This window comes from Protomyctophum bolini, assembly GCF_963924005.1.
Source record: "Protomyctophum bolini genome assembly, chromosome: 17".
NCBI lineage: Eukaryota > Metazoa > Chordata > Actinopteri > Myctophiformes > Myctophidae > Protomyctophum > Protomyctophum bolini.
Window position 1 is genome coordinate 30,850,401 of NC_137878.1, and position 20,607 is coordinate 30,871,007.

A 20,607-nucleotide genomic window follows, 5' to 3' on the forward strand; every position below is an offset into this window, starting at 1 on the left:
TCTGTCCCTCCCTCCCTCCCTCCCAGAATATCTCCACCTCCCAGTGATACATTTTTATGTGGCTTTGTCAATATTATTACAGTCGGAGCCTCCAGCTATATTATTAGCTGCGAGCTAGCACCCCGTCTCTCCGCCACTCTCCACCTCACCCCAACGCCCACTGCTGCAAATCACCTGACTGCACACTCTTTCTCACAGACACACGCGCACGCACACACACTCGCACGCACACACTGCAAAATCCTGAGTGGCAATTAAGCTCTGAGAGTGTCAACTTTACTCTCAAAGGTAAATTGACACTCAGGATTTTGCGGCTCTCGCATGCATACCACCCCCACACACACTCCACACACACTACACACACACACACACACACACACGCATAGAGGCACACTCTCTCTTCCCCTCCTTTGTGTTACCAAGCCAACGGCCAAGTCACCCCTCACACCACACCACCTCGCCTCACCTCCCCGATCCAATAGCGGCTATAAAACATGGCCGCAGACCCGTTGTGTCTGTTTTACTGAAGCAATTTAGCCTGGCTCAAGGGCACGGCAGCAATATCTCTTTCTCTCCTGCCTGCTCTGTTCAGCACGGAGGCCAATCGCTTCCACCTCCCGAGTCACAGCCGGGGGGAAATAGTGGCTGTTCCTTCCAGTGTGCCCCGGCCCCCGTTTGACTGACTGCTCTATTTGGGCTCAGGAAGCATCACACAGCAGACCTGAGTGACTGGTGCTTAGATCCAGCCGATGACTTTGTGTCTCTGAGCTGTCTGGATCTGTTTGGGTGGCTGTGGCGCCGACGTTTGAGCAAGCCACCGAGAGGGATAGGGCCTCGCCTTCCTTCTGTCTTTCTTTCTGTCTTTCTGGGTGCCTGCTGGCACCTGCTTGGATGGTTTAAACTTAAAGACTCGATCGTTTGTGTTTGTGTGTGTGTAGTGGAAATATATGCAATAAACTGGATTCCTTCCGGCACTCCTCCTGACTCAACTTTTGTGCTGCAGTGATTCACTCTCGACGCGATCAATAACAGTTACTGAGGTGCTATACCAGGCTCACATCTTAGAAGTTCCGTTATACGCTCTGACTTCCATCTGGCGCCCGCAGGCGTGCTTTCGTTGTTTTCTCCCAATGTGCAGAAATCCGCAGACACAGAGTTTTCTAAGATTTAACTCGACAACCTGATGCATGCGTTTGTATTACTGTTCTGTACCTTAATGAAAATAGATTTTCTTTGGGGGGGGACGGGACTCACAGTTAAAGTGTGTATTGGACCTGTTGTGACCTGTTGTGATCCCGATCCACTCCACTGTGTGCAGATCATCCAGGACCGGGTTTTGGAGCATGGTGCGTCGAGGAGCAGTCTGATGTGGAACAGCCACCCCGGAGGACTCTTAGCTCTGCCGCAATACTCCGGTTACCTGGGAGACTTTCCCTTTTACTACGCCACACTGGGTCAGTACCGCACGCACGCACGCACGCACGCACGCACGCACGCACGCACGCACGCACGCACGCACTTGATGGTGAACTTGACAAAGTTGTGAAGACCTGCATCTGGAGTCAGCTCTGCTGCTGCTGTAACAGAGCTGACTCCTGTGGGGCCAGTTCTCCCCCCCAACACACTCACTCTCACACACACACACACACACACACACACACTTCCCTCCACTCTCATCCTGCAGGAGCCAGCTACACAGTAAGTGTTGTTTCAATGTGTGTAAGAATGGTTCCATGAGGGTACTTATTGATGTAAGCGGCGTCAATAAGTGCATATTCTTGTATAACACTCATTTATGCAGATACACAGTATAACGCAAACAAACACACATGCACGTAGACACATGCACGTAGACACACACACACGCGCACACACACACACCGTCCGAGGTGGAGAGCCGGATATGAAAACGGATGAGTGCAGACGGTGACAATCATGGATTGCCCTGCTGCGAGGTTTGTTTGTTTTTCAGAGAGGTTGCAATTAAATGTGGAGAGGTCTTTTAAGAGACGTATGAATTGTCATCGCGAGGCTAACGAGAAAAATAAAGGACAGAGAATCGGTCTCATGATGACACTTCAGATCAGGTTGTTCTGAAAGAGCCTGTAATAAAAAAAGAGAAACGCGCACACACACGAACGCGCACACACACACACACACACACACACACACACACACACACACACACACACACACACACACACACACACACACACAATTCACCACTTTAAACCTGGCATCCCTATTTTGGCCATGTCATCATGGGTAAAAGTCAAACAAACAAATCAGGGAATAGCATGCGATGCGTTAGCTGCGTGAGCTTTTAGATCGTCTATTTACGTTCTCTCTCGTACAATGAAGTATACAGTACACAAACACATGCACACACAAATTAGTTTTTGTTGCTCAGTAAAACAGCTGTTTGATTGGTGCTGTTATTATCTACAGACAGCTGGATCAATGGTGTAATGGCCTGTTTCTGTGGCCATAATCAATGAGTCAAAGCACAGCCCAGGGTTTCTAGATGACAGAGATCGTTGACGTATCGGCGCTATACCAGCTACTACTACAGCATCATTTCTATGTCATGTCTGAATTGATTGCATAGGGCCTAAATGGAAACAAGACCGCAAGGCTCTACAAGCTCATAGTAGCAGATCTACAAGCTCATAGCGCGCAACCGAGTGGCGCGCTATGAGCATGTAGCTCTGCTATTTTTGAATAATCGAAGAACGACTGACATAGAAACATAGCTTTTTCTGAAAACTGTCTGATCTCAGGTCAAAATGGGTTAAAGAACAGATTGGGAATCTTCAGTTCCCGATATATGTGGCCCATAAGGTCAGACCGTAGCCTGTGTCCTGAATTCCTTAGCACGAGGCGCTGACGCTAGTATCGTGTACGGTGTGTCACAGAGACTTAAGGCCTGTTCGTACTTCGTAGTCCAGTTTTAGGTGAAGAGGTGGCCACCTTTTCGGTGGTAAAAATCCAACCATTGATGTGTGTGTCAAGCTGGGAGGCAGGGTGGCCACGGAGCTAGCATACAGTTTCTGCATATCTTTTCAATGTACCACTGCCTTGAAATACTTCTCTCCTTAATATTCACACACTGAGTAAGTTAGAATGATGAATCATCACATTTTGAAACTCTTAATGCGATTTTCCTTCCTCACTGTGAAAGTAGCTCAATGATAAAGAGGAGACTGTTAAGTAATGCAACTTTTCTCCGCCATGCTCCGTTGGCCCGGATTAGACGAGATTTAAATGAGAAAAACTTAAATGTCCTTCATGAGACAATCAATCTCATTTCCTGCTCATATATTGTTTCGGCCTCTATTACTCTTTGCTAACCATCAAGTTCGATTTTATGTGAAGTTTCGCTACTGTAATTGTCAGCTCATTGCATTATTGATGCAGTTTGTGCCTGACAAAATTCCACAGACTGTCAAATTACCTTGATAACTGATGATCTGTCCCTTCTGTTCTTTATTATTCTGGCCTGGCATTCAAGTTTTTCCGAGGCTCTCAGCCTAGTAGCCTACATGTATGCATCTATCATTATTTTGTTGTGGTTACAGCTGTACTTACTGCCTCCAGCTGCTACGCTGTATTGTATTTGTACACTACAACCGTAGTTTCATTTTAGTTGACGTTTGCAACACACTGAGAATCTCTCTCACACAAATATTCCGGTTTATGTATCCTCGCTTGCCGACTGCACTGCAAATCAAAGCAGCGACTTTTCAACCAACAAGGCAGCCTCCTTAACTACTTCCAAGGCCATTACGTAATACCAAAAACGATATTGGGTAGAAATTAAAAAGTAATCTGAAGTTACTTAAATCATTTCACCAGATACAATATACTGTATGTAGATCTCCATATTATCTAAACTTCAATATCTCGATTTGGAAGTAAATGGTGCATTTATATAGTGCCTTTATCCAAGGCGATTTACATTCACCCATTCACACACACATTCACACACCGATGGCCATGCAAGGCACCAACCAGCACATCAGGAGTAATTAGGGTTTCAGTGTCTTGCTCAAGGACACTTCGGCACTAACTCTGGGGGAACCCGGGTTCGAACTGGCAACCTTGCGGTTCCCATTCAGGCCACTCTACCCCTGAGGGTACATTATCACTTTCTAGAGTGATAATGTATCACTCTAGAAAATGATTAGGGTGATTTTTAGAGCGTGAACTAAAGCAGAAGTTCCACACTCTGCACTGCTTTACTTCCAGCATAGTCATGAAAAATGCCAACCTTTTTTTATTTTTCATTTTCCGTTTTAGTCAAATGTAATTGAGTGACCCAGTTTGCCTCATAGCTATCCATTGTGATGTCACTATTGCACGTGTGTACATTGTGATGCCGGAACAATATACAGCGGTTTCATATCTGTACACTGAAACTGACACTGTGCTGTTGTTGTTGTTGCAGGCATCAAACCGTACCCCAAGTTCACTGCAGTCATCCACGCCGTCTCCCCTCTGGTGTCCCAGTCTCAACCCATACTCAAGCTGCTGGTGGCAGTCGCCAAGTCACAGTATTGTGCACAGGTAAAGGGTGTGTGTGTGTGTGTGTGTGTGTGTGTGTGTGTGTGTGTGTGTGTGTCTCTTTGTGTGTGAATGCACAGTCAAATCCACAGTGATAATCTATCCATTTGTAATAGACGGTGTACTGTACAAATGTAGATCAAAAGGTGCTACAGTAGACAACATTCAGACCTAGACGTCCCACTCTCAACACCTTTGTCGCATAATGATTGAATGAATTAAAACAGTTGCACTGTGTTTAAAAAAGCCGATTTGGGCCCGGGCGGTTAGCTGGGCACCTAGGCTGCTAAGCCAGCCTGGCGGCGTGCCGCGGGTTCGACTCCCGATCCCGACGGCCTTAGGGGGTCATCCTCGCGTGTCATCCTCCCATCTGTCTCCCCATTTCCCATCAGTCTACAGTACTTCAGTTTCAACCCATCAATAAAGGCAGAAAAAGCCCCAAAAATATCTTTAAAAAAAGAAAAAGGCGATTTGCAAGGACACGACGGATATGACGTAAATTATCCTTTCATTGGCAATGGAATTTAATGTTTGTGTTGACACAAAAAGCCCATTTGTTCAGACACATGTATGACGTAAATTCTCCTTCCATTGTCAATGGCAAATGTGACATGCGTTGTGATATAGGAGGGGCTAAGGCCCCTCAAAAACAGTCCGCACACCAATCCTTATTTCCCTGACTCACTTCAATAAGACGGCAATAATCAACATCCTTTACCGCTGGCCATTTCTCAGGGTGTGTCCGACGCTGTACCCAAAGGCATGTACAGTGTACGTTGGCCTCTGTGTTTGCTACATGCTTTAGCTTGTCGTTCTCCTTTGGTCTTTTCTCACGAATCCACAGCACATTACAGTATGGAGTGTCTTTGTATAGTGCCATTCTCATACTGCTGGTATAACTGCAGAACAGTCATCATCATCCTCTTCCTCCTCAGAGTGTGTTAACTCCTGTGCATTACATTAGAGCCTCCATGGCAGCCAAACCACTCTCAACACAGCTGGAAGCAGCATGTATTGATTCCACTGCATTGCTCACTTCTCACCAGCAGCTCTGGAAATGAAATGGAATTTTCTCCCTGGTGGGGGTGGGTGGGTGTGTATGTGTGTTTGTGTGTGTGTGTGTGTGGGGGGGGGGGGGGGTGCGTGTGTGTGCGCTCGCGCTCGCCCAGTACAGATGTTGTATATGTGTGCACAGATGAATGAGGTTTGCACAGATGTCCGGCCACATGTGAGTTGTCCATAGACTCACAGGCACACATGGCATCAGTGTGTGTCTGTGTGTGTTTGACAAATTGACCCTGCATTGTTGTGCCACGTTCATGTTTACTTGCCTGATACGTTCACCACACATACAGTTTCACATTTGAAACAAAGAAACTAAACAAAAAAAACATCTTTCCCGAAAACATTGACCCATAGCGGTGTTTGAGACCTCTTGCAGAGAGTGACCTCTCAGGGTATAGCCTGGCACAGCCAGACCTCATCCGCCCCTATTGCATATGCATATGCCCCGAGGCAGATTCAGCGCAGCGCAGCGGTACAGTATATTACTATCGCAACACAAGGCTACTCTCGGGTTGCAACAGATTATCCAACTCTCAACTGTTAATCAATTTAATCAATTATATTAACATATGTTGTCCAAAACATCTCCAGACGTCTTTTTAATTACACCCAGGGCGCGTGGAGACGTCTTTAGGTCCTTTTTAATGGTATAAAACCGGATCGCTAGAATAAATTTTTTGACGGCTCCCGTTGCTAGTCAATGCCTTCTCCCGGACATGTTTTGCGCATGCACGCAACCATTCAAACAGTTTAAGGGCCGACAAATCTTGCTAGTATCTCTGAATCTACGGTGCTGTCCATGGTTTTGATCAGAACGCCGATGTTCTGTCTTAATGTCTGACTTAACCAAGCATCTCGTTTGGAATATTAATGCTTCTAAAGAGAGATCAGGCTTATTTGCGTGAGTTAGTAATGAAACATTATACCTCCCGGTTTTGGGGGGAAATGGAAGGCGGGGTGGAGTAAAATCTGCCTGATCTGCTGGGCACTCTAGTGCCTTTATTTAGAAACATTCCGGGGCATGAACAGTGTTAAGGGCCTTTCAGACGTGAAGCAATTTAACGCACCTATAGTTCATTTCCAATGAGACCTGCGTTTTTGTGCGGAGCAGTCGCGGTGCGACAACGCGAGCGTATTTACGTGAGTGCGGTCCCGTGAATTTGTTGCGCGCGTGCTCGTTTCGTGCACACGCCCGTGACTCACCACACCTCGTTTAGCATCGACAAATCGAACAAATCTCACTGCGGTAACGTGTGTGACAAATCGAACAAATCTCACAAGTTCAAATCTCAAATCGACAAATCGAACAAATCTCACTGCGGTAATGTTTGTGACAAATCTCACAAATCTCACAAATTCAAATCGAACAAATCTCAAATCGAACAAAATCTCAAATCGAACAAATCTCAAATCGAACAAATCTCAATCAGACTTATCAAGTTACACTAAACCAAGACGATGGCCATGTTCCCGGAAGTACTGTGATTCTTTGTTGGGGGGGAAGATATTGTTTTTTCTTCTAGTTGATTGAATTGAAATTTTATAATCTGTTTGATTTTTTTTTTGGGGTGGGGTGATAGAAACGCTATATAGTAACGGCTAAGAATTGACAGTTTCCGCCCTATAGTCCTATCGCTCTCTCGTCAAGCAGGTGCTCAATGGGGGGTTTAGCTCGGTCTCTCAGCCTACAAAGGCTTCGTGTTGCAGGGCAGGGGCTGCTGTGGTGCTGCTGGAGGGGAGCACCGAGAGGAAAGGGATATAAATAAATGAATGGATCGAGAGAGAGAGAGAGAGAGAGAGATAGAGAGAGAGAGGGAGAGAATGGAGCCATGTCGAGGGCGGAGGAGAGAGAACGGGGAGCGAGAAAGCTTTTGAGCCTTCTCCGGTGCATTCCAACATGGCGGGCGGGCGGGGAGACCTCCTGCTGTGTGTGTGTGTGTGTGTGTGTGTGTGTGTGTGTGTGTGTGTGTGTGTGTGTGTGTGTGTGTGTGTGTGTGTGTGTGTGTGTGTGTGTGTGTGTGTGTGTGTGTGTGTGTGTGTGTGTGTGTGTGTGTGTGTGTGTGTGTGTGTGTGTGTGTGTGTGTGTGTGTGTGTGTGTGTGTGTGTGTGTGTGTGTGTGTGTGTGTGTGTGTGTGTGTGCGACCGCATGTGCTTGAAACATGCAAAGATCTGAGAGAATCGCTTCCTTCTCCCACTGACATTCTCAGTCACGAACAACACCATAGCACATATACAGGCGCGCACTCGAAAAAACACACACACACACACACACACACACACACACACACACACACAGCCATCAGTGCCCCCAGAAGACTGGTACCCTGACAGTGACACCATCTGCCCCTGTAATCAAACGGCAATAGAAGCCTTCAAGAATGGCTTCACATGTCAGTTCTAAAGTGCACGTGTGGTGTGTGTGTGTGGGGGGGGGGGGGGGAGCAATTATGACTGACATTCAGCCTCTTCTCTCTGTTATTTGGAGAAACCATTGAACAACCACAGAATGGATGTGTGTGTGTGTGTGTGTGTGTGTGTGTGTGTGTGCGCGCGCGCGCAAAAGTGTCTCGCTTGCGCAAAAGGCAATTGCCGGTTTGGTTTGCGTCCCTCGTTAAACATTCATGAGGTCGACTGTCTGAGTGGACTAGATGACTGTGAGGTTTTTGACCCTCGCAGGTGTAATTACACGCCCGTTAGCCTAGAAGGCCCAGGGCAGCATGTCAGTCGTGTACAACATGACCCCCATTCGGCCGCACATCACCACTTCCACATGCAAAACATTATCTGATTGGTTGCAGTGTATCGGCTGTCCATGTAAAACAATGATCTGATTTGCTGCGTTGCATCGGTTGCCATTGTGATTGGCCAAGTGGAAGTCGTCCACGTGAAACATGTAGCCTGGCTACAATTAACATTAACACATGATGCTTATAGGACGTCCACACACGTCTTCTCAAATAAAACCGCGGGTGCCTGGGATTTGTGGACACGTCTTAACGGTCTTTTTTATCAATATAAAACGGGATCACTAAAATCATTTTTTTGACACCGGCCGTTGCTAAGCAACGCCTTGCTCAGCCGCTCTCGGACCTGTTTTGCTGCGCGCAGCCATTCACTTCCTGGTCTACGGGCCGACAAACGTCCTTTTTTACTCTGAATCTACGCTGCCTCTGCGCAGATTGATCATAGCGTGGATGTTTGTGTTCTCATGTCTGACTTCATCATGCATCTCGGTTTTACCACGGCGATGTAGTAAAGGAACAGTTCACCTCCCGGTTTTGGGGGGAAATGAAAGATGGGGATTTGATCGTTTCAGAGTAAAATCTCCCGCATCTGTTTGGCACTCTATCGCACCCAAATTGTTAATCTGTGCTCTGTGCTAATACCTGATCTCACTAGTCAAATTGCCATAATGTCCAAAAATGACTTTTCAGGCGTCAAATTCAAAAGTAGCAAAGAAATAGCAGATCTACAAGCTCATGCTACTTTTGCGACTTTTGTGTGACACTGTAGTATGACGAAGTGAGGCATTAATTTACAAAAAACACATTAAAAAAGTTGAAATGTGGCTATGCGAGGTCGATACCTGATATGTAATATGTTAACACAATACAATACAATACAATGTGAACTGAATGGTCTGACAAACATCAGTTCCAATGGAATCCATGAACCATCGTGCTGTTTGGCTGAAGTACCTGTTCTGCAACAAATGATCTATGGAGCACAAGCCCTCCCATAATGTCATCTCCTGTAATGCATGCTCCTGTAACATAATGCTAGACAAGAGGACAGGTTGTTGTCTCGGTCGCCCTCCAGCACTTCATTCTATCAGCCTCGATTGCTAGCTTTGGGGCCCCAAAGTGTCACATTAAAGTGAATTGAATGTTAGTCATAATGGACGGAACGTGTGTTGACATTCTAATGGCTGTGCAAAAGTGTTCTATGTCTATTTCTGTCTGTCTGTTTGTCTGTAGTATCTGTCTGTCTAGGTTTGTTTCTGTCCATCTAAAATCTCTTTCCCTAAACCATAACCCTTTTTCTTTCATTATATATAAACTAGAGAGCAGACAACCCCGCCACCCCAGCTATTAATTTGGAAGTGGAATGGAAGTTACTCAGTGGTGTTTGAAGCACCCGGAAAATGTGGCACAAGTCTTATAGTATATACATAATATTCTTTCACAGCAAATGTTTTTAACTCAAATCTTTACATGAAAAGGTTTGAGAACCACTGACATAGAAACAGGTTTTTTAGAAAGCTGGGTTTGTTTGTAACGCGCTCTCTCTCTCTCTCACCTGTTAGATCATTGTCCTGTGGAACAGTGATAAGCCTCTACCTGCCAAGCACCGCTGGCCTGCCACCTCAGTGCCCGTCATAGTCATCGAGGGAGAGAACAAGGTGAGAGACATACACACACACACACACACACACACACACACGGCATGTTCTCCCCGTGTCCCCCTAGGTAGGTACCCTCACAAAACACATGCAGTAATCCTGGTCTCTAGTCTAAACTAGAGGCAAGGAACTGGTTGGAATAACGTGTTCCTTCCACGCGCGACATCCAACCGAGGGAAACTCCCCCCTGTCAGGTGAAAAGAAGTGGCTTGGACTCCTCGTGCATGGAAGAAAGCATGAGTTCAGTCCGTTGCTCTCCCCAGGTTAACAGAGGGAGTGTATAGCACCCATAATTACACTAGACAACTGGCACTGGGTGAAAAACATGGTATACGAAAATCGTGGTATTAAAACAAATTGAGATATATATATATATATATATATATATATATTGTTGTAATGCTTTGTTTTGGTCTGAGAGTGAGAGACAGCTGACATTAAAGGATAATTACTTTGGTTTTAATCAATCTTCCAAGGTGAACTCAATGCAAGTATGATTAAAGCACATGTACTATGCATATATACATGCTTATACATAATGTATATTGTGGCATCACGAGGGGACAGGTGGTAAATGGGTACTATATTTCCATACACAAAATAGCTACTGGGACAACAACTACAACTCCCAGGGTGCCTGAGCACACACACAGGTGTATGTGTGTGAGGCACCTAATTGAGGCAGAACTGAGAGACTACATGGGAGAGCAAACAAACGGTACATAGAGAGAGACAGAGCTGGACCCAAGGATGGAAACGGACTGAGAAATGTCAAGTAACAGTGTGGACATTCTTTGAGCTTAAGAACATTTCAGTTTGAATTCAAGAACATTGTTCTTCCTCTGAGATGTTATTTTTTTTTGTTGCCTTTGCAAATTGCCTATCTGAGTTATGAAACCTAGTTTCATTGTATCCTGGATTTGATTTGAGTTTGATTCTGCAATTCTCACAATATCCCACCCTATAGGCTACCACTCAATACAATATATACAGTATATACTTATACTGTATATACACACTTTGAACCAGTGTTCAGTGAATGAATGCACGAATACGGCTTTAACTAAATATAAATGAAATTATAGCAAATAATCCTCCCGGGGAAATCAATTGAAGTTTATAATGTACTGCAGTGTGAATACGTAATGTGTATAAACATAATTAGAAAATGTTTCATAATTGAAATGTGCTGCAGACAGCTTATAGGATTAGAATGATGGCATTATCCATTCCTAATTTAGACGATCTAATTAACTCGTCTCACTGCTCTTTCACTCCCTTTGATTTTTGAGGGTGTCAATTACTGTGTGTGTTAGGGTTACACACACACACACACACACTCAACATCTAACAAGAAATGATTGAACACAAACAATATGTGCAGATGATGCGCAAACTTGGAAAACTATAAGTGCTTCAGGATACAGATCAGGTACAGGAAGCGTCGCCACACACACGCACGCACACGCGCGCACACACACACACACACACACGCACGCACACGCGCGCACACACACACACACACACACACACACGCACACACACACACACACACACACTCACCTTCAATGTACCTCAAGGTGAAGATATACTGCATAATTTATGCTCATATTATTGTGATTGTCATCCTTATTCACAATGCCTTTAACAGACGGTTGCGTTTGGTAAGTTGCTGTCAGGTGAGATCGGTCCCACAGCCCAACAGACATGATACACAGTGTGTCACTGTGGACCAGTGGTGGAAAAATGTGTTAGTTATTAAGTAAAAGTATCAATACTGCAATGTAAAAATACTCTGTTACAAGTAAAAGGCCGGAATTCAAAATGTACTAAAGTATAGAAAACGGTCATTATGCAGAATGTCTCATTTCACGTTTTCAAATGTATACAAATATTTTGAAAATAGCCTATCTACAAGCTCACAATGCGTCGCGATGTGATGTGACGCATTGTGAGCTTGTAGATCGGCTATTTTCAGATGTCCGAAATGTATATGAGCTGTGTGGTTAATGTATGTTAATAGTAATGTAATAATCAAAATCTACAAAGTAACTAGTAACTAAAGTTACATACTCAAGTAAAGTAGAAATACCTCAAAACTGTACTTCGGTACTTGAGTAAATGTACCTTCCGCCACTGACGGCCTTATTGAGTGTTTTACACAACACTTAAACAGGAACCAATGAATGTTCATTTTGACCTTTTGTGTGACCTCCGCTCTAAAGGTCAAAGATCAATCGCTGACAAAGAGGCCTCCGTTTTGGGCGGAGGCTCTGGATATATTATCAGCTGGAATGTAAAAAAATCACTCTTATCATCGTACATCATCATGACGTACTGTAACATGACACAAGGTTTGCTCAGACACATATTATGACTTAAATTCTCCTTTCATTGTCAATGGCATTTAATGTTTGTTTTAGCACAAAAGCCGATTTGCTCAGTCACATATGATGTATATTTTCCTTTCAAATGTGACACGAGTTAGGACAAAAAGCTGTATATAGGAGGGGCTGGCGCCCCTCAAACATTACCAGCTTCTGCTTTGAACGGTATTATTCCATCGTCGTGGTCAAGGTCAGAGTCGGGAGGAGTGTGTGATTTTCCTCACGCCTCCCACTTAATCCATTACGACCTGGAACGCACCTGGTGTCGCTTTAGCGCTTGACCACATGAACCATTATTTTAAACTTTAGCTGTTGAAAAATAGCAGATCTACAAGCATTTCTTGACATGAAATAGTGTGAGCACCACTGATATACTGTAGAAACATAGATTTATCAGAAAACTGTTATAGGATTTAGAAGACTATGGGCACGATCGGTGCGCTCCGGTGCGGTATTTCCGAACGCGTCCATTGTTTTATTTTATTTAATTTTTTTCTGCCTCTGGTCTTAAATGGGTTAACTCCAACCTGCCCATCAACCCAAAGTGGCTTTCCCATAACTGTCACTCATTCCCAGAGTGGGCGGATGCTTTTGTCCACCTCTCCCCCCTCATCATAACCCCGGGTGATTGTTATGTTTTACACTGTCTTTCCCCCATGCTGTCAGTCCGTCACCGTGGGGAGGGGTCGTCTTCGCGTGTCAGTGACAGCGGGCAAAGCCGTCGTATAGTATCAGGGGTATGACGTGTGGTGGTTGTGGGCTTGTGGCGCGTGCATGTGTATTAGTGATCTGTGTGTGTTTGCGTGCGTGCTTGCGTGGCGTGCGTACATGCGTTTGGGGGGGGCACCATGTGCCAGGCAGCCTGTGGTTTGTTGTGCTAGCGGCAGGGTGGTTGTTTACCGCGGCGAGAGCCAGGCTGTGTTCGTCAGCCCCGCAGAGAGAGAGAGAGAGGCAGAAATCTCTTCATCCTTCTCCTGTTAGCTGCTCTCTTTCTCACCTGTATCCTTTTCTGTTCTCTCTCTTTTACTCTCTCTGTCTCTCTCTCGCCCCCACACTCTCCTGCCCGCCCTCATTCTCACACTGCATCTTTCTCTCGCTGTGTGTGTGTGTGTGTGTGTGTGTGTGTGTGTGTACAGTAGGCTTTTTCCTGTCACTTAACCATCAGCCCCTTGAGTGTGTCTGTCTGTCTCTCCTCTCATATTAACTCTTGCTCTCTCTCTCTCTCTCTCTCTCTCTCTCTCTCTGTCATGGTGGTGACTGGTGACAAGCTGTGTTATGGCTGTTCATTGAAGCCATGTGAGCACGTGTTTTAATATGACCTACACGATCGGTGGTCCTTCACACTCATTATGTATATCTCTCTCTCTCTCTCTCTCTCTCTCTCTCTCTCTCTCTCTCTCTCTCTCTCTCTCTCTCTCTCTCTCTGTCATTCTATCACGTGTGTTGTCACTGGAACTTTCTCTATCAACTTTCGCCCTTTCTCCCAGTGCCATTGTTTTGCCACCCGCTCCCCTCCTTCTTTTCCGTCATTCTCACACTCTCGGCTATCCCTTAAATATTTATCTCTCCCTCTTTGTATTGTCTCCCCCCCTCCCTCCCTCCCTCCCTCCCTGCTCTACCTCTCTCTTAGAGAGGACGAGAAGCGCTAGAGGCAGATGGATTCCTCCGGTAAGAGCTCACATTCCTGGAGTGTGCCAAGCTCCCCCAGGCTAGCGTGTCGCGATGCTAATGTTACAAACCATCTGGGCTGAAAACACCAGCCTCCCACTCTCTCTCTATCTCTCTCTCTCACTGTGCTTAGCCTCTTCCTTGACCTCGCTTTCTCTTATCCTTCCTCTGTCTCTCTCATTTGCTTTCTCCCTCCATCCATGTGCGGTGTCCTCTTATGCTCCCTGCACATTCTCTCTCTCTCTCTCTCTGTGTATCTCTTTCCTATCACGTCAGTGGAAAATGCAAAAACAGGAGGGGATGGAAAGGAAAGGAAGAAGGATTTACATTTTTTATCGTGTTGGAGATTACCACAGCGATGACACAAGGTCCCCTGGAGTTTCTCCTCCACCCCTCTCTATCTCCCCTTTCTCTATATCTCTCTCTCTGCCAGTCTTGCTCCACATATTTGTTTGTCTCTTCCTCTCAATCTGTCTCTGTCTCTCTTCTCCGTTTCTTTCGGTCTCTCAGTCTCTTTCTCCCTGGCATCTCTCTCTCTCTCTCTCTCTCTCTCTCTCTCTCTCTCTCTCTCTCTCTCTCTCTCTCTCTCTCTGTCTCTGCCTCTGCCTCTGCCTCTGTCTCTATCAAGCAGGCATGCTCACCGGCGGCCCTTCTCTAAACACAAACTGTCAGCTAGTCAACTCAACTCTGCTCTTACAGTCTGTCAGAATATGACGAGCAGTCAAAACATGATGCTTCACAGCCATTGTTGCCTTTGGAGGGTTTGTGGAGAGGGGAAAATTAGATCGCACTTGACCCCTGACCCCTGACATCAGCTTTCACAACGCTTTCACAACGCTGTCAGGACTTGCAATGAAGTCTGATTTATATTTCTCCCTGTGTCGAGAAAATAGCTGTTCTAAAAGTAGTGGAGGAGCATAGGGATATTTTGCGTCTAATTCGTCTAAAAGCGCCAAATTTTGCACAGATGTGGCCCAGGGCATGCTTTAATGATATAGCTAGGGCGCCCGAGCCGGCGACCTTCGGGGGCGCCAGAGCGGCCAAATCCATATGGACACCATTAACAATCTATATAATGCAAAAAAATCTACATTTCATTATGCTACGGGGTTTCATGATTATGATTCCAAGCATTTGTTTTGCACAAAAAATACTCCTTCAGCTAAATATGGCATCACAAAATGAAATGGCTATGGCCGAATTTATTCCAAGGAGTGTTTTTTGTGCAAAACTAATGCTTGGAATGGATTCAGAATCATGAAAACCCCCTAGTTTGACATGTTACATGCTACTTAAAGCATAATGAAAGTTTTGCCATAGTTTATTAATGGTGGTGGCGACTCTGAAGGTCGCCGGCTCGGGCGCCCTAGCTAAATCATTAGAGCATGCCCTGGGCTACATCTTTTAGACGAAATCACCCTTATCTCTCCCTAAGCTCCTCCAATAAAGCTCACAGTGCATTGTGATGTGACGCATTGTGAGTTTGCAGTTCTTATATTTTTGGCATGCGACACCGTCATGCGATTCATTTTATACAGTTCACCCTGTAACACCCGGATAAATTTCTACTTGCAAAAAAGAGATTTCAACCTTACTACTACTTTGTACTACTAGGTCCTTGCAGAGGAAATTATGTAAAAAAACTTTTATGCAAATGTTATGCACATTTATAATACTTATAATAATAATAATATAGCAGGAGAGAGGCAGGATGTTAAGAGTTGTGGTGTTGAATGCTGCGCACGACCATTGTTTATGTTCTCTGCATCAACAGCAGCACTTGACTGTGCGACAGACGGACCTGGACAACAAACAGAGACCGCGTGCAATAATTATCATCATAATTATTACTTTTTTCACACTTGTTGCCATAATCATGCATTCATTAGTTTGCTGCAATAGGCTGAGTCACCAAGAGGAGCGGTTGAATGTTGATTGTGTGTAGCGTCAGGCAGTCAGTGGGAGATATGATGTGCTTTGTGGAGAATAGAAAAGGTCAGCTGGCTGCAGCTTATCCATTTGAAAGGACGCTGAATCGCTGATGCTTCCAGTGGCCTGCCCTCCTCCAGAGCCTCCTCTGGAGGCCTGCCCTCCTCTGGAGGCCTGCCCTCCTCCAGAGCCTCCTCTGGAGGCCTGCCCTCCTCCAGAGCCCCCTCTGGAGGCCTGCCCTCCTCCAGAGCCCCCTCTGGAGGCCTGCCCTCCTCCAGAGCCCCCTCTGGAGGCCTGCCCTCCTCCAGAGCCCCCTCTGGAGGGAGGCCTGCCCTCCTCCAGAGCGCCCACTGAGAGGTGAACAGTCTGTGGCCAGTGCTTTTCTAGCGCTCTTAACGCTTTGTGAATGTGTGCGTGAGTGCGTGTTCTTGAGCTGGTGGGTTAGATGGTGGTTGACTTCTAGTGAATTCTCTGACTCTTCAGGGTCGTTTCAGCTTTCAGTATGAAAGACTTCCTCTCTATAAATAAACTCAACACTGTGATGTTTCAGACCCTACATCCACGCCACAACGCTCGAACTGTCATCCTTCACCCTGTCACCTTCTCTCCCTGCAGCCCATAAACCTACCACCTTCGCCTTGTCACCCTCACCCCTCCCACCCAGGGGTGTAGCTAATAAACCTGGGTAGTGCTGCACGATTCTTGCTCAAATGTGAATCTCGGCTTTCCTGCACAAGAATAGAGATAACGATTCTCATTTATTCCATGAAGATATTTATATAAAAAAAACCTAAACATAAGAGTAACTTAAACTAGTGCTGCACCATTCTTCATGATTCTTCACAAAATGAGATTGCACAGGTGTCTGAATCTATAGATAATTAATTGTGCAGCACAAATCCTGGGCCAACCCTGACACCATTGCTCCCAAGCCCCCTAATTAGCCAAATGTGTGACCAATCTGCTAAATAAATGCTTTCCAATAGCTTTCTTGACAATTTTGTTCATAAAAGTGTCTCAATTTCTTACAACCCAACTCACTTGGGAAACTTTGTGACAGCTAGCTGCTGAAAATTGGGGCAGTAGTAGCATGTGACTGGTCAAACTACAGTAGCAGTTCTGGATCCTTTGCAAGCATTTGTTTTGCACGAAAAACACGCCTTGGGCTACTGTATGTCATGGGTGGTAAAAACACGCCTTGGGCTATGTCATGGGTTGTAAAAAACACCAACAAAGGTGATAGTAGCCACCTTTATGAATACAATTGTGAAGAAAGCTAGTGGTGAGCATTTATTTGCAGATTGGTCACAGATTTAACTAAATAATAATAGTTTCAGTGACTCTCCTGACACATTTAATAAAATCCCATTTGGTTCCATTTGTACACTAAATGGAACAGAGCCTTAATTAGTAGAGGTGTAACGGTACATTACATAAATGGGTTAATTAGTATGGGTGTTAAGGAGATATAGACAAGTTTCCAGTGTTTGTACACAGATGTGCAGTGAGTGTTTCCAAACAGATTCAAATCTAGCTCCACCTACCCTCCCCCCGTCATTCTATTGGCCGAGCCAGGTCACTTCAGGCTATGGGGTTGTTGTTGCTGCTTCTGGGAGGGACACAATGTATATTTGCGCAAATATTATGAATTTCTATCGTACATCTTAGTTACAATTGAGTTGACGCGCTTTTTTACGCGTAACTGTACCATAAGCGCAAACACACGAGTCCTGTGTGCCGTGGTCGCAAATGAGGAAGTGGCGGAGGCAGAGGCTCACGCTGTCAACATTCTGTTTTATTTGTAATCGGTCGGTGCATATAAGCCACTACAGCATCGTTCATGTGAACTACTTTGTCTACGGTTATTCATTGTAATGATAAAAATCGCTGATTCGCTATGATGATGATCTATCATTCATCATTGATCCTCTCGCAGACCGCGACCACTGTAGAATACACGCTTCAACCCGCCAGGCAGGCTCCAGACAGCCGCACCGACGGAGCCGTGGTCATCCGGTGGTGGGGGTGACTGGTCACTATAGAGACTTCCACCATTTCAACAAATAAGCACATTTAACCCACTTCACATGAACGATATTGATGTAACCAGGAGATTTGGTGGGTGCTCTGATCATCCAACGTTCTCTCTTCTCGGAATGACTCGGATCCCTCCCCTCCTCTCCTCCCCTGCCTGGTCGCTGCTCTGCGAGCGTGGTTTGGGCACTGGGATGAGGCAGACCCGTCAACCCGAGGAACATGCACCGTTGTGAGGGCTGCTGCCTGCTGCTGCCACCAAGACCATGAAGGGCTACATAGCGATTCTCATCATTTCATTCATTCATAAAAAAATCATAAACATACCATTTCATATGGAGAGTGTAGGTAAAACTAAGATATTGCTTTAGGGGAAATTGCATCGCGTGATTCGCGTTGTCATATATATATTTAAAAGTTTGGCTTAAAACTTGTCTATATCACCTTTAACGATACATTACATAAATAGGGAAAAATAGACAGCCTGGAAACCAGACAAATCTGCCACAGGAGAAAAAAAAACAACGTGTGAAGTCTTTTATCATGATGAGGATGTATGATGTGAAGTTGTGATCGTCATCATACATCATTCCGTGCTCAAACGGACATAGTCCGACATACACACAAAGTAGTGCATATAAGCGCCTGCACCGCTCAGAAATGCCCTGGGTCTGACCATGCCAGGCTAAAATAGACATTGTTGGCACCGCTCAAACATTGTGTGTGTGTGTGTGTGTGTGTGTGTGTGTGTGTGTGTGTGTGTGTGTGTGTGTGTGTGTGTGTGTGTGTGTGTGTGTGTGTGAGATGTCCTCTGCCCGCCTACGAGGCACCATTTCAGGGCAGAGGAACTTTGTCGGGCCCTGAGTAAAACGCATTTAGTCCAGGAGCTCAGTGACTGTAAACCAGTTTTACCCAGGGCCTTTACAAGCTTCCTCTGCCCGCCTACTAGGCACCGTTTCGCGGCAGAGGAACCTCGTTCAGGCCCAGAGTCAAACGTTATCATCCCCATCATAGAGGATGATGCGATCTCCCACCATGCAACAGCGCATTCTAGACAGCTTAGATGGGCCTTTCCACTTGATCTCAACCTTCGTCAAGGAAAAGGTCTCTGGGTTGAATTTCCATAGGTGACTTAAGGTAGTTTCCTGGGTATCGCCACCAATTATGTACAGCACTCCATTGTAGGCAAAGGCTGAATGCAACCAGTGTCTTCCTGGACTAAGCTGTGCAGGTGTGTTCATCCAGTAGTTGGTCTCAGTGTTAAACACTCACACCTGTGTGAAGTGAGGGGCACTCTTATCGTACATCCTCCATTCATTGTCAATGGGAATGTAATCTTTGTCTAGGACAGGAAATAGCCAATTTGCTCGTCTACATAATGACGTAAATTCTCCATTCATTGTCAATTGGAATTTCATGTTTGTGTAAGACGAAGATCTACACTATAGCTGAATATAGCAACCCTCAAAAAAAGTATACAGTATGTTTTATTTGTTGAACTGTTTGTAACTAAGAAATTATGTTGTTTTTTCTTTGTTAGCAACATGGATGCAGATTGTTTTTTGAACCTCTTCAGAGTTGACCATGTGCTTCTCCCCATGTCGGCCTCTGCAGGTGATGAGCAGCAGGTTCCTGCCCTATGACACCATTGTAACTGATGCTGTCCTGAGTCTGGATGAAGACACGGTGCTCTCCACCACAGAGGTACGCTGGAACCATACGACACGCCACTGCTTTTCAATTCAATTCTAATTTAATGGCATGAGAAAACATATGTTTATATTGGCAAAGCAATGTCAAAGTCAAAATACAGTATAATAAAAGTTTTAAAACTGTTGAAAATGGAGAAAGTATATACAGTTGGGAGGGGGTACAGCATTTTGTAAACGAGAGCTTTGTCACATTGCATCGTTATATACATTATATAGGGTTCGGGTTTAAAGCTTTTTGAAACGAATAGTTTTCCCTTTGCTGTCATTTTGGGACAAATAGCAGCATTTTTCCTCAAAACTATTTAAATATACAAGGTCAAGGTAAGGTCAAGGTAAACTTTATTGTCCACAAGGGAAATTTGTCTTGGGCTTTCACCCCAGCTACAGCCACACATAAAACATAAATGACAACAAAAATACATTACAGAGGAAGACACAACATTACACAATTGCACACATGATATGGATAATCTAGCCTCACTTAGTTACCGCTGTTTCAGAGCCTCGTTCAGCATCTTAGTTGACGCTGATACAAACGATTTTTTAAATCTGATGTACTTCACAAAAGAAAACCACTCAAATTTAAATGTGTGTACAGGTAGTAGTTCTGTTTCCATGTACAGTAGGTCTAGAGCTCTACTCTGTACATGTAGTAGTTCTTAGGGTGGTTGTATTCCATCCGCTAACCTTCTATTATCACTGCAGTTCAAACCATTAGTGGCAAAGGCACACATTCATAGCGAAAATAGCCGATCTACAAGCTCACACCATGTGGCTATGCAATGTGTAGATTTGCTCTTTTTTGTTATTCTTTTTAAATATTTTTTTTTAAATGAAAATATAAACT

At 45.0% G+C, this 20,607-nt stretch overlaps 1 protein-coding gene across 1 annotated transcript in view; it reads left to right on the top strand.

The window, feature by feature from the left end:
- Positions 1 to 20,607, top strand: part of ext1b (exostosin glycosyltransferase 1b) — a 143,086-nt gene that overhangs the window by 108,842 nt on the left and 13,637 nt on the right. The window contains exons 5-8 of the mRNA XM_080787717.1: positions 1,319 to 1,454; positions 4,448 to 4,566; positions 9,935 to 10,030; positions 19,663 to 19,752. Of these exons, the coding sequence (XP_080643843.1) occupies positions 1,319 to 1,454; positions 4,448 to 4,566; positions 9,935 to 10,030; positions 19,663 to 19,752 (441 nt within the window). The remainder of the gene's footprint in view (positions 1 to 1,318; positions 1,455 to 4,447; positions 4,567 to 9,934; positions 10,031 to 19,662; positions 19,753 to 20,607) is intronic.